The 13665-nt window shown below is 33.9% G+C and overlaps 2 protein-coding genes across 6 annotated transcripts; both read left to right on the forward strand.

The window, feature by feature from the left end:
- Nucleotides 1-1748: 1748 nt before the first annotated feature.
- Nucleotides 1749-7684, forward strand: SEN1 (splicing endonuclease 1). Of its 5 annotated transcripts, none has more exons than XM_029270965.2 (3): nucleotides 1752-2608; nucleotides 2981-3663; nucleotides 6845-7684. In XM_029270965.2, exon 3 carries the CDS (start codon nucleotides 6850-6852, stop codon nucleotides 7591-7593), a length of 744 nt encoding a protein of 247 aa, XP_029126798.1. In that variant the 5' UTR covers nucleotides 1752-2608; nucleotides 2981-3663; nucleotides 6845-6849; the 3' UTR covers nucleotides 7594-7684. The 5 variants fall into 5 exon arrangements, with proteins under 5 accessions (XP_020212008.1, XP_029126798.1, XP_029126799.1 ...); XM_029270966.2 differs by having other exon boundaries at nucleotides 2984-3663; XM_020356419.3 differs by lacking the exon at nucleotides 2981-3663 and having other exon boundaries at nucleotides 1749-1920.
- Nucleotides 7685-10197: 2513 nt separating this feature from the next.
- On the forward strand, nucleotides 10198-13429 carry LOC109796753 (Pectin lyase-like superfamily protein). The gene is made up of 3 exons (XM_020356529.3): nucleotides 10198-10863; nucleotides 11855-12186; nucleotides 12690-13429. Exons 1-3 carry the CDS (start codon nucleotides 10301-10303, stop codon nucleotides 13172-13174), a joined length of 1380 nt encoding a protein of 459 aa, XP_020212118.1. The 5' UTR covers nucleotides 10198-10300; the 3' UTR covers nucleotides 13175-13429.
- The last annotated feature ends 236 nt before the right edge of the window (nucleotides 13430-13665 follow it).

Consider the following 13665-nt stretch of genomic DNA (forward strand, 5'->3'; position numbering starts at 1 on the left):
CTGGCTGGTTTGAAGTATCAGGGGCACAAATTAGCATATCCAAACATCCCAAAGGAGATGCAGTTCGACCGTCACATAGCACTGACATCTATGATTAGACTAGAGCTGCATGGCCGAAATGTCAGAAATGTAGGAAGTCTTAACCTTAACGACAGACTCCTACATTATGTCTACGTCCATATATTGGCTCCCCGATCAAGTAACATTTCCCAACTCTTGCAGGAAGACATTTTTCTGTTATGGGCCTTAAATAATAACATTTTGATCAACTGGCCCCATTATATCATGCAACACATGGTCAAATGCAAGGACAATGGGATGCTTCTTCCATACCCCATTTTAATTTCACACATTTTGGCTGTTTATGGCGTAGACTTATCAATTGATGTTGCAGTTGAATTAGGGTGGGCAAATTTTTTTTAATAAAAATACCTTGAAAAAATTAAATGTCGTGAATGTCAACGGGGAATGGATACATGGCAGGGATAATCATCATCATGGCCAAAATGTTGAAGATGAAGAGCATGCAATGCCTGAGGACCATGCTGACGAGCAGCCTGCCGACATCACAGAACAACCCTCAGTCCAGTATGATGGTCAAATGCTTTCCCAAATATGGACTGGCATTCAAGGGTTACAAGAAGGATTAAATAATTTGACCATCAATGTTAACACAGGTTTCGATCGAGTACATAACATGCTTGATGACCTGGAACAAAAATTTGATGACTTTCAGCGTTCATTTGAATAAACTATGTTATCTTATTTTCTTTTTTATTATTGTAATTTAAATATGTTTTATTTAGTTGCAACATTTTTCATTTCTATTATTTTATGTCATATTTAATTATTGTTTATTTAATTGATGACTGAATTGTATTTTCTGTTCCATTTTACAAATATGTTATTACCCATGTACTTTGTAATGTTAAAAATTTCTTAATTTTTTAATTGGTAAAAATTAACTTGTACAATTAACAAATGTATCTTCATTTCCTTTTAGTTTATGTCAATGATTTATCATTTTTTTAATTTATTAATTAACTTTCAAAAATTTTATTGTACATTTTTTTATATTAAGAAAATTATATTATTTAAATATTGACATCAAAAAGTGGGAATATAAAAATAAAATAAAATAATACATGTTTATAAAATTAAAATAATAACACTTTCATAAACATTAAAAAAAATAGAAAATATAATTATTATAATATATTTTGTTATTATTATTTATTATTATAAATATTATTATTATTATCATTATTATTAATATTATTATTATTTATTATGATTCTTATTATTTTTCTAATATTTATTATTAATATTATCGTTATTTATTATTTTTTTAATAAATTATACCTATTAATATAATTTTATTGTAATTATTATTATTTACAATAAATAATATTATACTCATTTTTAATCCGAGAGTAAAAGTGTAAATTACATATTCATCTATTAAATTTTTAATTTTTATCTATCATTAAATTTAAAGGAAATATTTAAATAAAATTATTTTTAAATTAACATTTTATATTTATTTTTTTAGTTAAAATTTTTATATTTATCTTTTAATTATAATAATTATAAACTTTTTTTTAATCTAAGGGCAAAATAGTAATCTTACAAAATCATCAATTAAAAATTTATTTTTATCTATTACATCAATCAATTCACTCGTAAACTTTCACAAACTTTCTTTACACTTTTCACTCACTTTTCCTTAATCTAAACAACCTCACTTTCCACTCACTTTCCCTTCAAATCCCTCCTTTTCTATCCACAAATCCAAACAAAGCCTAAAAGTGAGTGAGGATTAAGCAATAAGCAGCTATAGAGCAGAAGATTGAAGCAACAAGACCTCGCAGTTGAAGGAGATTGCCGCATTCCTTGGATGCGTAGGCAGCAAGACCTCTTGTTAGTTTCTCTCGTATCTCACTTTCTTCTCCCTTTAATTTTATTTCGTAAACTAGATTCTGCTCAATAGAGCCCCAAAATGAATTGAAGCCAATGAGTAATGTAAGGTGAATAGTAACTGTTCGACGAAATGCCTATGTGATTCTCCCTCCTTTCTCTCGCCATTCAGAGGCTTATCACCCATCCCATATCACTTTTCTCTTTTCTCACACTCTTTTGCTTCAACCTAACCTCATTTTCCCCTTGTTTCCTCTGAACTGGACTCTCGGGTTTCTTCAAAGTTTAAGTCCATTGAGCAAAATCTTCCATCACCAAGTCAATGTTTGTTTGTTACATCCAAATCTTCACCAAGTTGGATATTTTTCCGAATTTGTCAGTTACTTTAGATTAGGAAGGAGAAAGGGGTTGAAAAGCTTAACCTTTGAATTGCACTGCTACTTAATATTTGCTCTGTTCTACAATTTTCCGTCATTTGGATTTGGGGCTTGATTTGTGAAATCTTTTGTTCAAGTGAGAAGCATGGGAGATACAGTTAAAACATATTAGGTGAAATGATGAATGACAAACAAAATATTACTGCTAAATTGAAACCCTAAATCCCAAATTGGAATCACACCGCCATTTTTGGATGTGCTCTTCATACCTTTGTCTCAATTTCCTTCGACATTTAGTGACGACACCGCACTAGGTAAGAATCCTAAACCTTATGAGTTATTTTATTCTGATTGAACGATTGGAAATTTCTGTTCTTGTTGGTGTGCTCTGCGTAGGTAAAGCAAAATTTTCTGTTGCTTGCACTCCATGTTTTTGATAACTTGCGTGTAGTGCATTTGTTGTCCTGCTTGTCTGTATCATCAATCTGGTGCATTTCTTCTTCTCCATTTATCGTCACAGCGTGATGAAGTGCTATACATTTGATCAATTCCTATTCCTCCTCAATACCTCTTTGTTACATTGGTATTGTACTGTTTGTTTTTTTGGACTTTTTATGTGGGTTTTGATGTCTAAATGTCTACAATAGGTGAGAGTTTTCTAACGTGAGATACATTTTACTGGACAGAAGACCTGCAATTTTCAATGTACTGAATTTTGAACAGTACAGTGCAAACAACAGAAAAAATGTCAGTTAAATGATTGTGGCATGGATAACTCTACTGCTGTGTCTAATGTTGTCAAATATCCGTTATAACGCCGTTATAACGGAAAAAACGTCATTCGCCAACCGTTTTATGAAGGTTTATGGCGGTGTTCGCCATTTCCGATATGGCGCCCGCCATGGTCATGGCGCCGTGAAGCTTTATGGCGGTCATGATGGGTTTTTTCTTGAAAAAACCTATTTTTGGGCTTCGAAACAGGCCCAGATGGAGTGAGCCCTAATTCTTTTTTTGGCTCGACTCACTTCTCCCTCAGTCGGGCGAAGTTCTGCACTTGGAAGAGGAGGTCACGCACAGTCGCACAATCTGCCCTAGGTTTTAAACCTCTTTGGTCACCTTCGTTCAACTCCGATCGCTGCTCTCCGGTCACCTCTGCGACCGACCATCTGAACCGCGGTGGCCCAACACTCCAGCAAGCAACCACGGGTCCACGACGCGTGAACAGCACTTACGGAAGTCGAAACTGCCCCTAACCACCTTCGTTCACCGTCCCTTGCTGGTCGGCAACCTGAACCGTGGTGGCCCAGCACTCCGGCGAGCAACTCCGGCGAGCAACTCCGGCGATATAGATAAACTTAAAATTTAACAGGTTTTTTTTTTCTTTCCAGTTTTAATCCTCCTCCTCCTTTTATTTTTTCAGTTTTAATTCTCCATTTTTTTCCAGTTTTAATCCTTTTTTTTTTCTTTTCAGTTTTAATCGGTTAATCCTCCTCCTTCTTTTAGTTTTAATCCCAATTCTTCTACCAATTGGGTCCATTTAAATTCCTATTTTCTTTTAAATTTTAAACTAACATTGAGTGCCTATTTTATTATTGAGGAGAAGGATGATTAGATTAGCAAAATACTTCTTGCACTCTTGTTTTTCTATGTTTTTTGTTGTGTTTTAATCAATTATGTTATGAGTCTTAATGAATTATGATATTGTTGTTATGATATTTAAGTATTTAAGTTGATATTATGTTGCTTTTAATTTAGTTTTGTTGCTTGTTATTTATTTTGTTGTTTTCTTTATGTATATATTTTGTCCGTCATGGCATCTGCCATAGAGTTATAAAGGATTTTCGGCCTCATACCATAGACCGTTATCTGCTATTGATAACTTTGGCTGTGTTAAAAATAGTCCTAATTGGTATAAGTAATTAATTATCAGCCTGATTGCATTTTTGGCTCTTGAATTTAAATTTGAGAAATCAGTTTCTCAAAGATCAACATGCACTCAGTGTGGTCTACATGTTATTGCTAACACAAGTAATAGTACTGCTTAAATTTTTACCTTAGGATGAAAAATCAGGATTAGCTACGTATATTTATAAACAGCTTGTGTCCAGTCATTTTTCTTGATAATTAAATGGTGTACAGGATAAAGTCAGCTCTCATAGCTCTACTAAAATATGTCTGAACAATGCTGAGTTTGGTATGGTATGTTAACGAGTGCTTATTAAGGGAATTAAAATGCCATTAGTTGTGAATTTTATTGAGGATTACCACCTTAATCTCCTTGCTTTAGTTTAATACGAAGAGAGAATAATCATTTTATTTAAGATTTATTTAAAAAGAGAGAAAGTACAGTAAATTACATTGATGAATATTGAATCTTCCACTTTAGTAGTTATATGCTTTTACATGTTCAGCAAGATAAACCTCGTGTACTATATGGTGTATGCATTATGAGGTTGTCAATAAAGTTATAGTTAAGAAAGCATACCGGTAACCAGGTTGTTTGCGAATAAGTTGTCCTTTGATGCAAGATGACATTTTTCTTTAGAAATGAGTTTTTGTCTTTGATAGTAGAAGGAAGAGCATTCTTCTTGTACATACTTTTATATGACAAGACACAATTTATCCAGCTAATAAGTCAAATAGATTTTAGAATATTCCTCTAAACAGCTAGCACTTGCTCAGTTTACAGCACATATATTATATTGATCTGTATATAATTGTAATAGACATTTCTTTGGGGTACAAAAACTGTAATGGACTTCATGGGAGAACGCATTCTAGCTTTATTGAAGTCACATTTTAGATTTGAGTTAAGTTCCACTATCTTTTCTTTTCAACCCACTGTACCTAGTATTTTGTTTTTGAAGAAATAGTTTCCCATTGAAAGGCAAGCCACTATGCAACATGTTATGAAACAAGAATTGTTGATAAGATTATCTGCATATCTCCAGACAAGAATGTGGGGAGAGCTTTATATACTTTCTTCATATTTTGATTTAAGCATAGTGATTTTCAAATGAGTTCAATAGGGAATTTGCTTTTGGGAATTGGGAGTCCAGAGAGCAAAGTATATTCCAATATTTGCTGCATCATGTGTTTATTTTAAATTTTAGTGGAGTTTATTATATTATAATACAATTTATTTTAAATTATTAAATATAATTAGAATGTATTAATTAGGATGTTGCAGCATGTAAAACTAATTTTGGATGCTAACTAAACAGAGTTGGATTAGAAAACTATTTGTAGTATTTTCTAACTCCTTGCTAATGAGGGTACTTCCTGCATTTATGTGTTAGTCTGTTCAAACTTCAAAGCTTGTGATGAATGCTCTTGATAGTTATAGGCGTCTGGATTCTCTGCTGTAAGAATTTCACTCTAGCTCTATTATACTTTTTGCCTCCAGTAATATCAAATGCTAAATTTAGGCTGTTTATTGGAAAATGCGCATCTTTTTTCTGTTTTGAACTGATCTTTGAATATATTTTTCTATTGGAAATTGAAAGTTCTTATTCTTTTAAAAAAAAAATTTGGTGTGAGGGTTGTAGGGGAGAAAAGAATTAGATGGAACCTACTTTGCCAGAATTAGAGGGCTGTAGGCTGTAGGGAATTTTTATCAATGTTATACTTGTTTGTTTTACATTTCAAACTATTTTAAATTGAACTTATAGTTAATGACAGTGATTCGGTAGTTCAGTTTAGTGTATATATATATAATTTTTTTTTTAATATATAGATAATAGTTTAGTTTGAGGTAAAATTATAGTGCGCTAAACTAGAAAATAGTTAAATTCAGTTTAGTCAATTTTTGTTCTAGTTCAGTTCAATTTGGTGAACTGTTTATTGTAGTTCAGTTCAACAATTTGAACACTCCTACGTGTTGTGACTTGTTTGCTTCTCAATCATTTTGTTTCAAGTTGTATGTTTGGAGGCTATTAAGAAATTCTATATGTTTTGTTGGTCAGTCATTCAGTGTTCTCTTAATTGATTTCAGTATATATACTTTTTAGCTTAAATTGTAAAACTAAGCACCACTCAGCATTTTTTGATCCAGTTCTTGTACTTTTAATTCTGAAATTAGTCTTATTTTAGTGAACAAGGATCACCTAAATGTTTCTTAATATGATTTTGTACGATATAAAACATTTACTGCATCACATATAATATTATTCTAGGTGACGACGTTACATTAATTTGAATAGGAATAATGGACATTTTGTTTATTTGTAAGATGAATGCAAACTTGCTATTAGAGATAACAAAAATCTACCCGGTGGTGCATATAAAGATGCTAAGATGCTACCCAAAATCCAATCAAGATGATGTATATTCTATTGACTTATTGGTGATAATATTCAATTAAATAATGTATTCATTGCAAATGGGGTAGACCTTTTTCCCATGCATTCTGGTGATTTTTTGGTGGGAACTCGACTCTTTCCCCCTTTTTCATGCAAGAAATTCCATATCCTTTGTCATTACCTTTTTGATTGAGCTTTGTTAAATCAGCATTGACTTGAATTTGACGCATTGTTAACTCATGTTGTAAGTCCAAATGGCACCAAGATGGAAAGGAAAAGATGCAAAAGCTAAGAAGGATGCAGAAGCCGAAGCGCTCAAGGAACCCATGTCAAAGATTATATCTCAGCTTCAGTCTTCTCTAGTTCAATCAGATACATGTGGATTTCTATCTGATAACAGTGTACACCTAGCAGTGGGAGCAGAACAAATTGATTTATTTGATAAAGCATGCTTTGGTCGACCTGTGAGAACAGTTGAGAAGGACAAATTATGGTTTCAACTAAGCTTCGAGGAGGCATTCTACCTAAGCTATTCCTTGAAATGCCTTAATATTAATGAGAGTGATACTGGTCCCCAAAATGATGAAGAGCTGTGGCATTACATGAAGTCCCAGAAAGAAACATTCCCTTGTCTTTACAAGGCTTATTCTCACCTTAGAATGAAAAATTGGGTGGTGAGATCAGGAGCTCAGTATGGTGTAGACTTCATTGTGTATCGTCATCATCCAGCTCGAGTCCATTCGGAGTATGGTGTGCTTGTTTTATCAGATGGGGATGATAACGATCTAGATGGAAGATTGAGAGTATGGTCTGATGTTCATTGCGCAACTCGACTTCTTGGAAGCGTTGCAAAAAGCTTACTGGTTTTACATGTTAATAAAAATGGTAACTACAATGAGTCTCCATTGTGTTTGGCAAATTACAGCGTTGAAGAACGCACAATCACCAGATGGAGTCCAGAACAGTGTCGCGAAAAAGATGTAGTTAACACTCACTGATAACAGAACCGGGTAATACTCCCATCATATGGACGCAACAAATTGTACCAAATATGAAAAAATATAAATAAAAAATGGTCTTTTGTCCAAATATATTATTGTTATTCAAGCATAACAATATTCTTAAAGATTTAGGCGTTTATGATATTATTAAGACCGTCATTTTCCTTATAATGTCATTGCCGTTTCATTTTATTTTTAAATTTTTTAAGGTTCTCTAGATGCTACACAACAGAAACTACTCACTTGCCGGTAGTGCTAACTACTAATTAGTATTGATTTCGTTGTTTTCTGATTGTAGTTTTTGTTTATTTTGTTTTTTAAAGTTTATAGGGATAGTTCACAGTTCACACTGTATTTTAAAGGTGACAAGTGACAGCCAAAAACTAGTATTTGTTGATTAAATGTGACTCGGTCTTTATATTATGTAAAGTTGTTGGAGAGACTACATTTTTAATTTGTGCTCAACTACAATTCTTATATTCTGTTATGTGTGATTTTTTTATTTTTAGTTTTAGTTGTTCCTATTTAGTCTTCACGACTTTTTAATTGTTTAAATTAAGTTCTTCTAAAGTTTTATTTAATAATTGATAGAAATGTAAATGGAAGTGTAGATATATTATTGATTTTTTTAGATTTATAAAGAAAAATCTATAAAATATTAAAATAAAAAATGAATAAAATGTAATGAAAGTTCTTTTTTATTTAAATATTTATATATTTTCCAATTATGTGTTGTATGTTATGGTCAAACTTTTATTAGGACATCCAAAAGAAATATTATTAGTCTCTTTTTATAAAACAAGAAATATATTCCAAAATAAGTTTATTAAGACTCGTTAAAAATTTGTTTTGTACTTATGATTACGATAGTATGTATTTTATATATATGACATTGTATTGGTCTAGTAAAAGGGGGAAAGAAATCAATATTATCTTCCATATTTTTCTTGCTAATTTTTTTTGGAGTTTTCCCTTACTCAAAAAGGGTACATAATTGTTCACTCAACTTTTATCTAAGCCTCTCTATCTTCCAAAATATCAATACCAAAATGTCAAGATAAGAAGTTTGGTCATCCAATGAAGAAGAATATAATAAATCTCAACCTCCACTTGGTAACACGAGTGCCTACAATTCAAGAACAAATATTTATCACTCTCTAGTTAAGCTCGGCACCAAGCATGAAATCCCAACATAGCTTGACCTAAATACTGTCAATTTGTGTTGTCATAGTTCCCACAAGTAGGCCTTGCTAAGACATCCTATTTACTGCCTTTCATCAACTTTGTTCCATGGACTTGAGGTTAGGAAAGGTGATGTGGTATTTGGGTTGTCAGCAAACACAATCTTGTGCACAACCATATGCCTAGTTGTGTTATCAGTTGGAGCCTTTCTGGTCACTGACAACCCCATCAATAGTAGGTTAGAAATTGCCAAGCAAGTGCGTGATTTAGGTGCTCAATTAGCCATCTCAACACTAAAGGAGCTACCCAAGTTGGTCCCAACTGGGGTTCCTACAATTTTATCTTCTCGTACTTCTGATGACATGATGTTATCAATTGAAGAACTAATAGAAGGTTGTTATATAATTCACCAGAGTTGTCATATGTTCTTATGGCACAGTCAAGTACTATTATGCTTTACTCTTCAAGGACCACATGGATAATAAGAAAGGTGTGATTTTAATACAAGCAAATCTCATTTTTCATAATGAGACTACTCTTATGGTCCGTTAACGACAATACATCCTAAGATGTTTTCATGGCCTTCACTCCAATATTTCATATCTATGGATTGATGTTCTTTGGATTAAGATTGTTATATGTTAGTGTCACAACAATTTTGACGTAGAAGTATGACTTCCAAGGTATGCTTGATGCAATCCATAAGCACAAGGTTAATAACTTATCAATAGTGCTACTAGGGATCCTTGCATTTTATTAATACATGCAAGCAAAGTTAAGTGTGACCTATCCAACCAAAGAAGGGTGGGGTAAGGTGTTGAACCTTTGAGCAAGGAAGTGGCACAAGAGTTTAGGAAGATGTTTCCTTGAGTTGAAGTATGGCAAGGTTATGGGCTAACAAAAAGTAGTGGTGGAGCAACATTTTTGTCTCAGCTGATAAAGATGCTAGAGCTCATCTAGATGCATGTGGGAAGTTGATTCCAACTTCTTATGCAAAAGTGATAGACATTGAAACCGGGATGCCTTTGCCTCTTATTAAAGGAAACTTATGGTTCAAAAGTCCTACTATTATGTAAAAATATCTAAGAAATTTGGAGGCAACAACCACAACAATTAATTCAGTAAGTGACTTTTGCAAAATTGGAATTTATGCTGCTAACTCGCGAGTTCAACACCTCCATGGATCACAACCTTCAGGACAATGTTATTGTAGATGGGTGAAATAATGTTATAGTCCAAGTTCTATTGGGAGAGCAAAAAAAAAATTAAAAAAATAATTAAGTCTCGTTTACTTAAAATAAAAAATATGTTTAACAATAAATTTGTTAGGACTTGTTAAGAATTTGTTTTATATTTTTTTTACCGAAGTATGTGTGCTATATATAATCATTGTATTGCTAAAAAGAAGAAGAGAAAAACTATATATTGAAAGATTATAAGTGTAATTCTGAAGGGAAAGAACAAAGTACATATAAATTTATGAGTAGTTAGAGATAAGTGAGAGCAGAGTCAGATTCCAAAAATGGACAACCCAATCCTCTTCCTCTTACTATTCCTTCTCACCCCATCGCATCTCGCCACGTCAGACCCTCTAAACCCCCTCACAATCACGCTCTCCGTCGCCGATTACGGCGCCACCGGCGACGGCCTCCGCTACGACACGGATGCGATCCAGTCCGCCATCAACTCCTGCCCGGAGGGCGGTCCCTGCCGCGTCACCTTCCCGGCGCCGGGAAAATACCTGACGGCCACCGTCTTCCTGAAGTCCGGCGTGCACTTGAACGTGGAGCCCGGGGCCACCATCCTGGGCGGCACGAGGCTAGAGGACTACCCCGAGGACTCGTGGCGGTGGTACGTGGTGGTGGCGGAGAACGCGACGGACGTGGGAATCGGCGGCGGCGGAGTGGTGGACGGGCAGGCTGCGGAGTTCGTGGTGAGGGAAGATCCGAGGAAGAATATTATGGTTAGTTGGAACCAAACGGGGGCTTGCTTAGGAGACGAATGCAGACCTAGACTCGTCGGTTTTCTTGGTTGCAGCAATGTTAGTGTCTCTAACATTACTCTCAATCACCCTGCTTATTGGTGGTGCGTGTTACTGTAACTACTAACTACTAATACAGTTCCATTTGATTGATTAAATTTATGCTACATGCTAAATGCTATGGTGTTTTTGTTTCATCTGCAACCTAGTTCACCTTTAAGATTAATTATGTTTTGAAGCTGATTTTCACTTTTAATCCTCAACCTTTCTCTTTAATTAATTTTAGCCATTGAGGTTTTGTCATTTTACCCATTAAAGTTTTGTCCATTTTCACTTTAAGTTTAACTTTTCTTTTGGCTAACTTTTTTTATATTTGACATCAAAAGTTTTTGTTTAGGAAAGAAATTATCAAGAGGTGAAATTAAATAAATTTATTCAAGGACAAAAATGAAAATTGACCAAAATATTTAAAGACTAAACATGTATTTAATTATAAATTCTAACTTAATGGAATTGGACTCCTCTCTTTTAAGATATATCTGGGATAAGGCGTGGATGTGACTTGTGAGAAAAAATCTTATTTTAAGTAGTCAACCAGGTTCCTAGGGATGAGGATTAGTGAGAAAATGTGAAGGAGGATTTAGAATTATTAGAAAAAAATGGAGAGGTAGGTTATTCTGAATTTGATTTTTGTTTTGGCGTTGGGACAGGTGTTGGAATATGATTAGTAGTTTTGGATAAACTTTATTGGGTAATTCATAAACGGCTTCAGTCCAATGTCAGTAACCTTTTGATTGTGATTGTCTAGTTGGAGCAGATTGACGTCACTTGTGGATGTTGTTTTGGTACCTTGTGGTTTATGTGCACGCAAAGGCAACATGAGTCTGATAAACATATGACAGGGACTGGTCCCCTAACCTAAATGACCCATGCTTCTATTATTAACCAGAAAACTATTGTAAATGCTTTTGTCATTTTTCAACTTATGATTCCTCCTATCATATAGCATAAAGGTGTGGCATTTCACTTGGTAAAATTTATAACTTATTAAGTACATTCCACACCTTAACAAACAGATTACATACTAACTTGCAGCTTACACTTGGTGCGGAGTAACAACATATCCATTCACGATATTGCAATTTATGGGGACTTTAATATACCGAACAATGATGGGATTGATATTGAGGACTCAAACAACACGGTAATCACTCGATGCCACATTGATACAGGGGATGATGCAATCTGTCCAAAGTCATCCACAGGCCCTGTTTACAACCTTACGGTCACTAATAGTTGGATTCGATCCAAATCTTCTGCAATTAAGCTCGGGAGTGCTAGTTGGTTTGATATGAAGTATTTTGTGTTTGACAATATCACTATTGTGGATTCTCATAGAGGGATTGGATTCCAGATCCGTGATGGAGGTAAGATGTTTCTTCTCACTTCTCTCCCGGATGAATGACTGCATCAGAAACTATTTTTTTGTTATGTGAATGTTTTCTTTTTCTTACCTCAAAATGTTGAATGCAAAGCATGTGTCTAAAACACTACGTAACTTGGTTCATTATGAAACAAGAATTTCTAACTGGCATAAATATCTCTTCAAACATATTTTTAATTTGTAATTGAACATTGATATACACTTTCTAACACTCTTTTCATTATGAGTAGAAATATGTCAGTCTCACATTCTATTTAAATGCTCCTACTCCCAATTTAGTAGGTCTCAAAAATTTCAGTAAGCCTTGAAATCAATGTGTCATAGTGTGTATTACTAGCATTTTTTCTTGAACACTTTTGTAACTTTGCATGGCTTAGTAAGCCTCAGTGCCTCACTTTTATTGAGCCTGATTAATATGAATGCTAAATATAAGCTTATGCAAAAAAAAAGATATAGACTTAAAATGCTTTCAACTTCCTTGTGCAGGAAATGTAAGTGACATTGTATTCTCTAACATAAATATCAGCACAAGATACTATGACCCATTATGGTGGGGGAGAGCGGAACCTATCTATGTCACAACTTGCCCACGAGACTCAACTTCAAAGGAAGCATCAATATCAAACGTTCTTTTTATTAACATTACAGCAAATTCTGAAAATGGTATCTTCTTGTCTGGTTCAAAGGGAGGATTGTTAAGAAATTTGAGATTCATCAACATGGACATCACTTACAGAAGGTTCACCAGTTATGTTGGTGGGTTATTGGACTATAGGCCAGGATGCCAAGAGTTGGTTAAACACAGGACTGCGGGCATGATGATGGAGCACATTGAAGGTCTTGAGGTTAAGAATGTTGACATGAGATGGTCAAACAATGAACTAGAGCACTGGAATAATCCTTTAGAGTTCAGGCCATCTACTGTGAATAACATCTCTTTCCATAATTTTAATAGCAAATCAAATTATTAACTTTGGGTCTGCAATGGGACAATGTCGAGAACACATTAACCATCGAGGGAATGGGGAAGAAGTTCAAAAGACGGGTGGAGCATTTGTTCTGTACATTAAAGAGAGAGAGAGAGAGATCAATTGTTAATCCTGATCTAGTGCTTCACTTTTTGCATCTGTAATATGAATGTCATTGATTTGTAAAATTGATACTTCTCAGTGAAATTTGGATTGATTTCATGGAGAATAAAAGTTAGCCAAAAGATATATGATGAAGTGGGTGATTATGTAGAACGAGAGGTTTGAAGAGTGAAATTTATAGCGAAGTAGAAAAAGAAAGAACAATAAATAAGTAAATAAATAAAATAGTGAGAGATTAGTGATGTATATATAAATATTTATCATATACTTTACAAAATAAATACAAGTTCTAACACAGAATTGAGTTTGAACTGATATTATTTTGCAATGAAATGTTCTTTAGTTCTGATTGTAAATTTGTAAGGTTCGTT

Source organism: Cajanus cajan, chromosome 6, assembly GCF_000230855.2.
Source record: "Cajanus cajan strain Asha chromosome 6, NIPB_CcT2T_4, whole genome shotgun sequence".
NCBI lineage: Eukaryota > Viridiplantae > Streptophyta > Magnoliopsida > Fabales > Fabaceae > Cajanus > Cajanus cajan.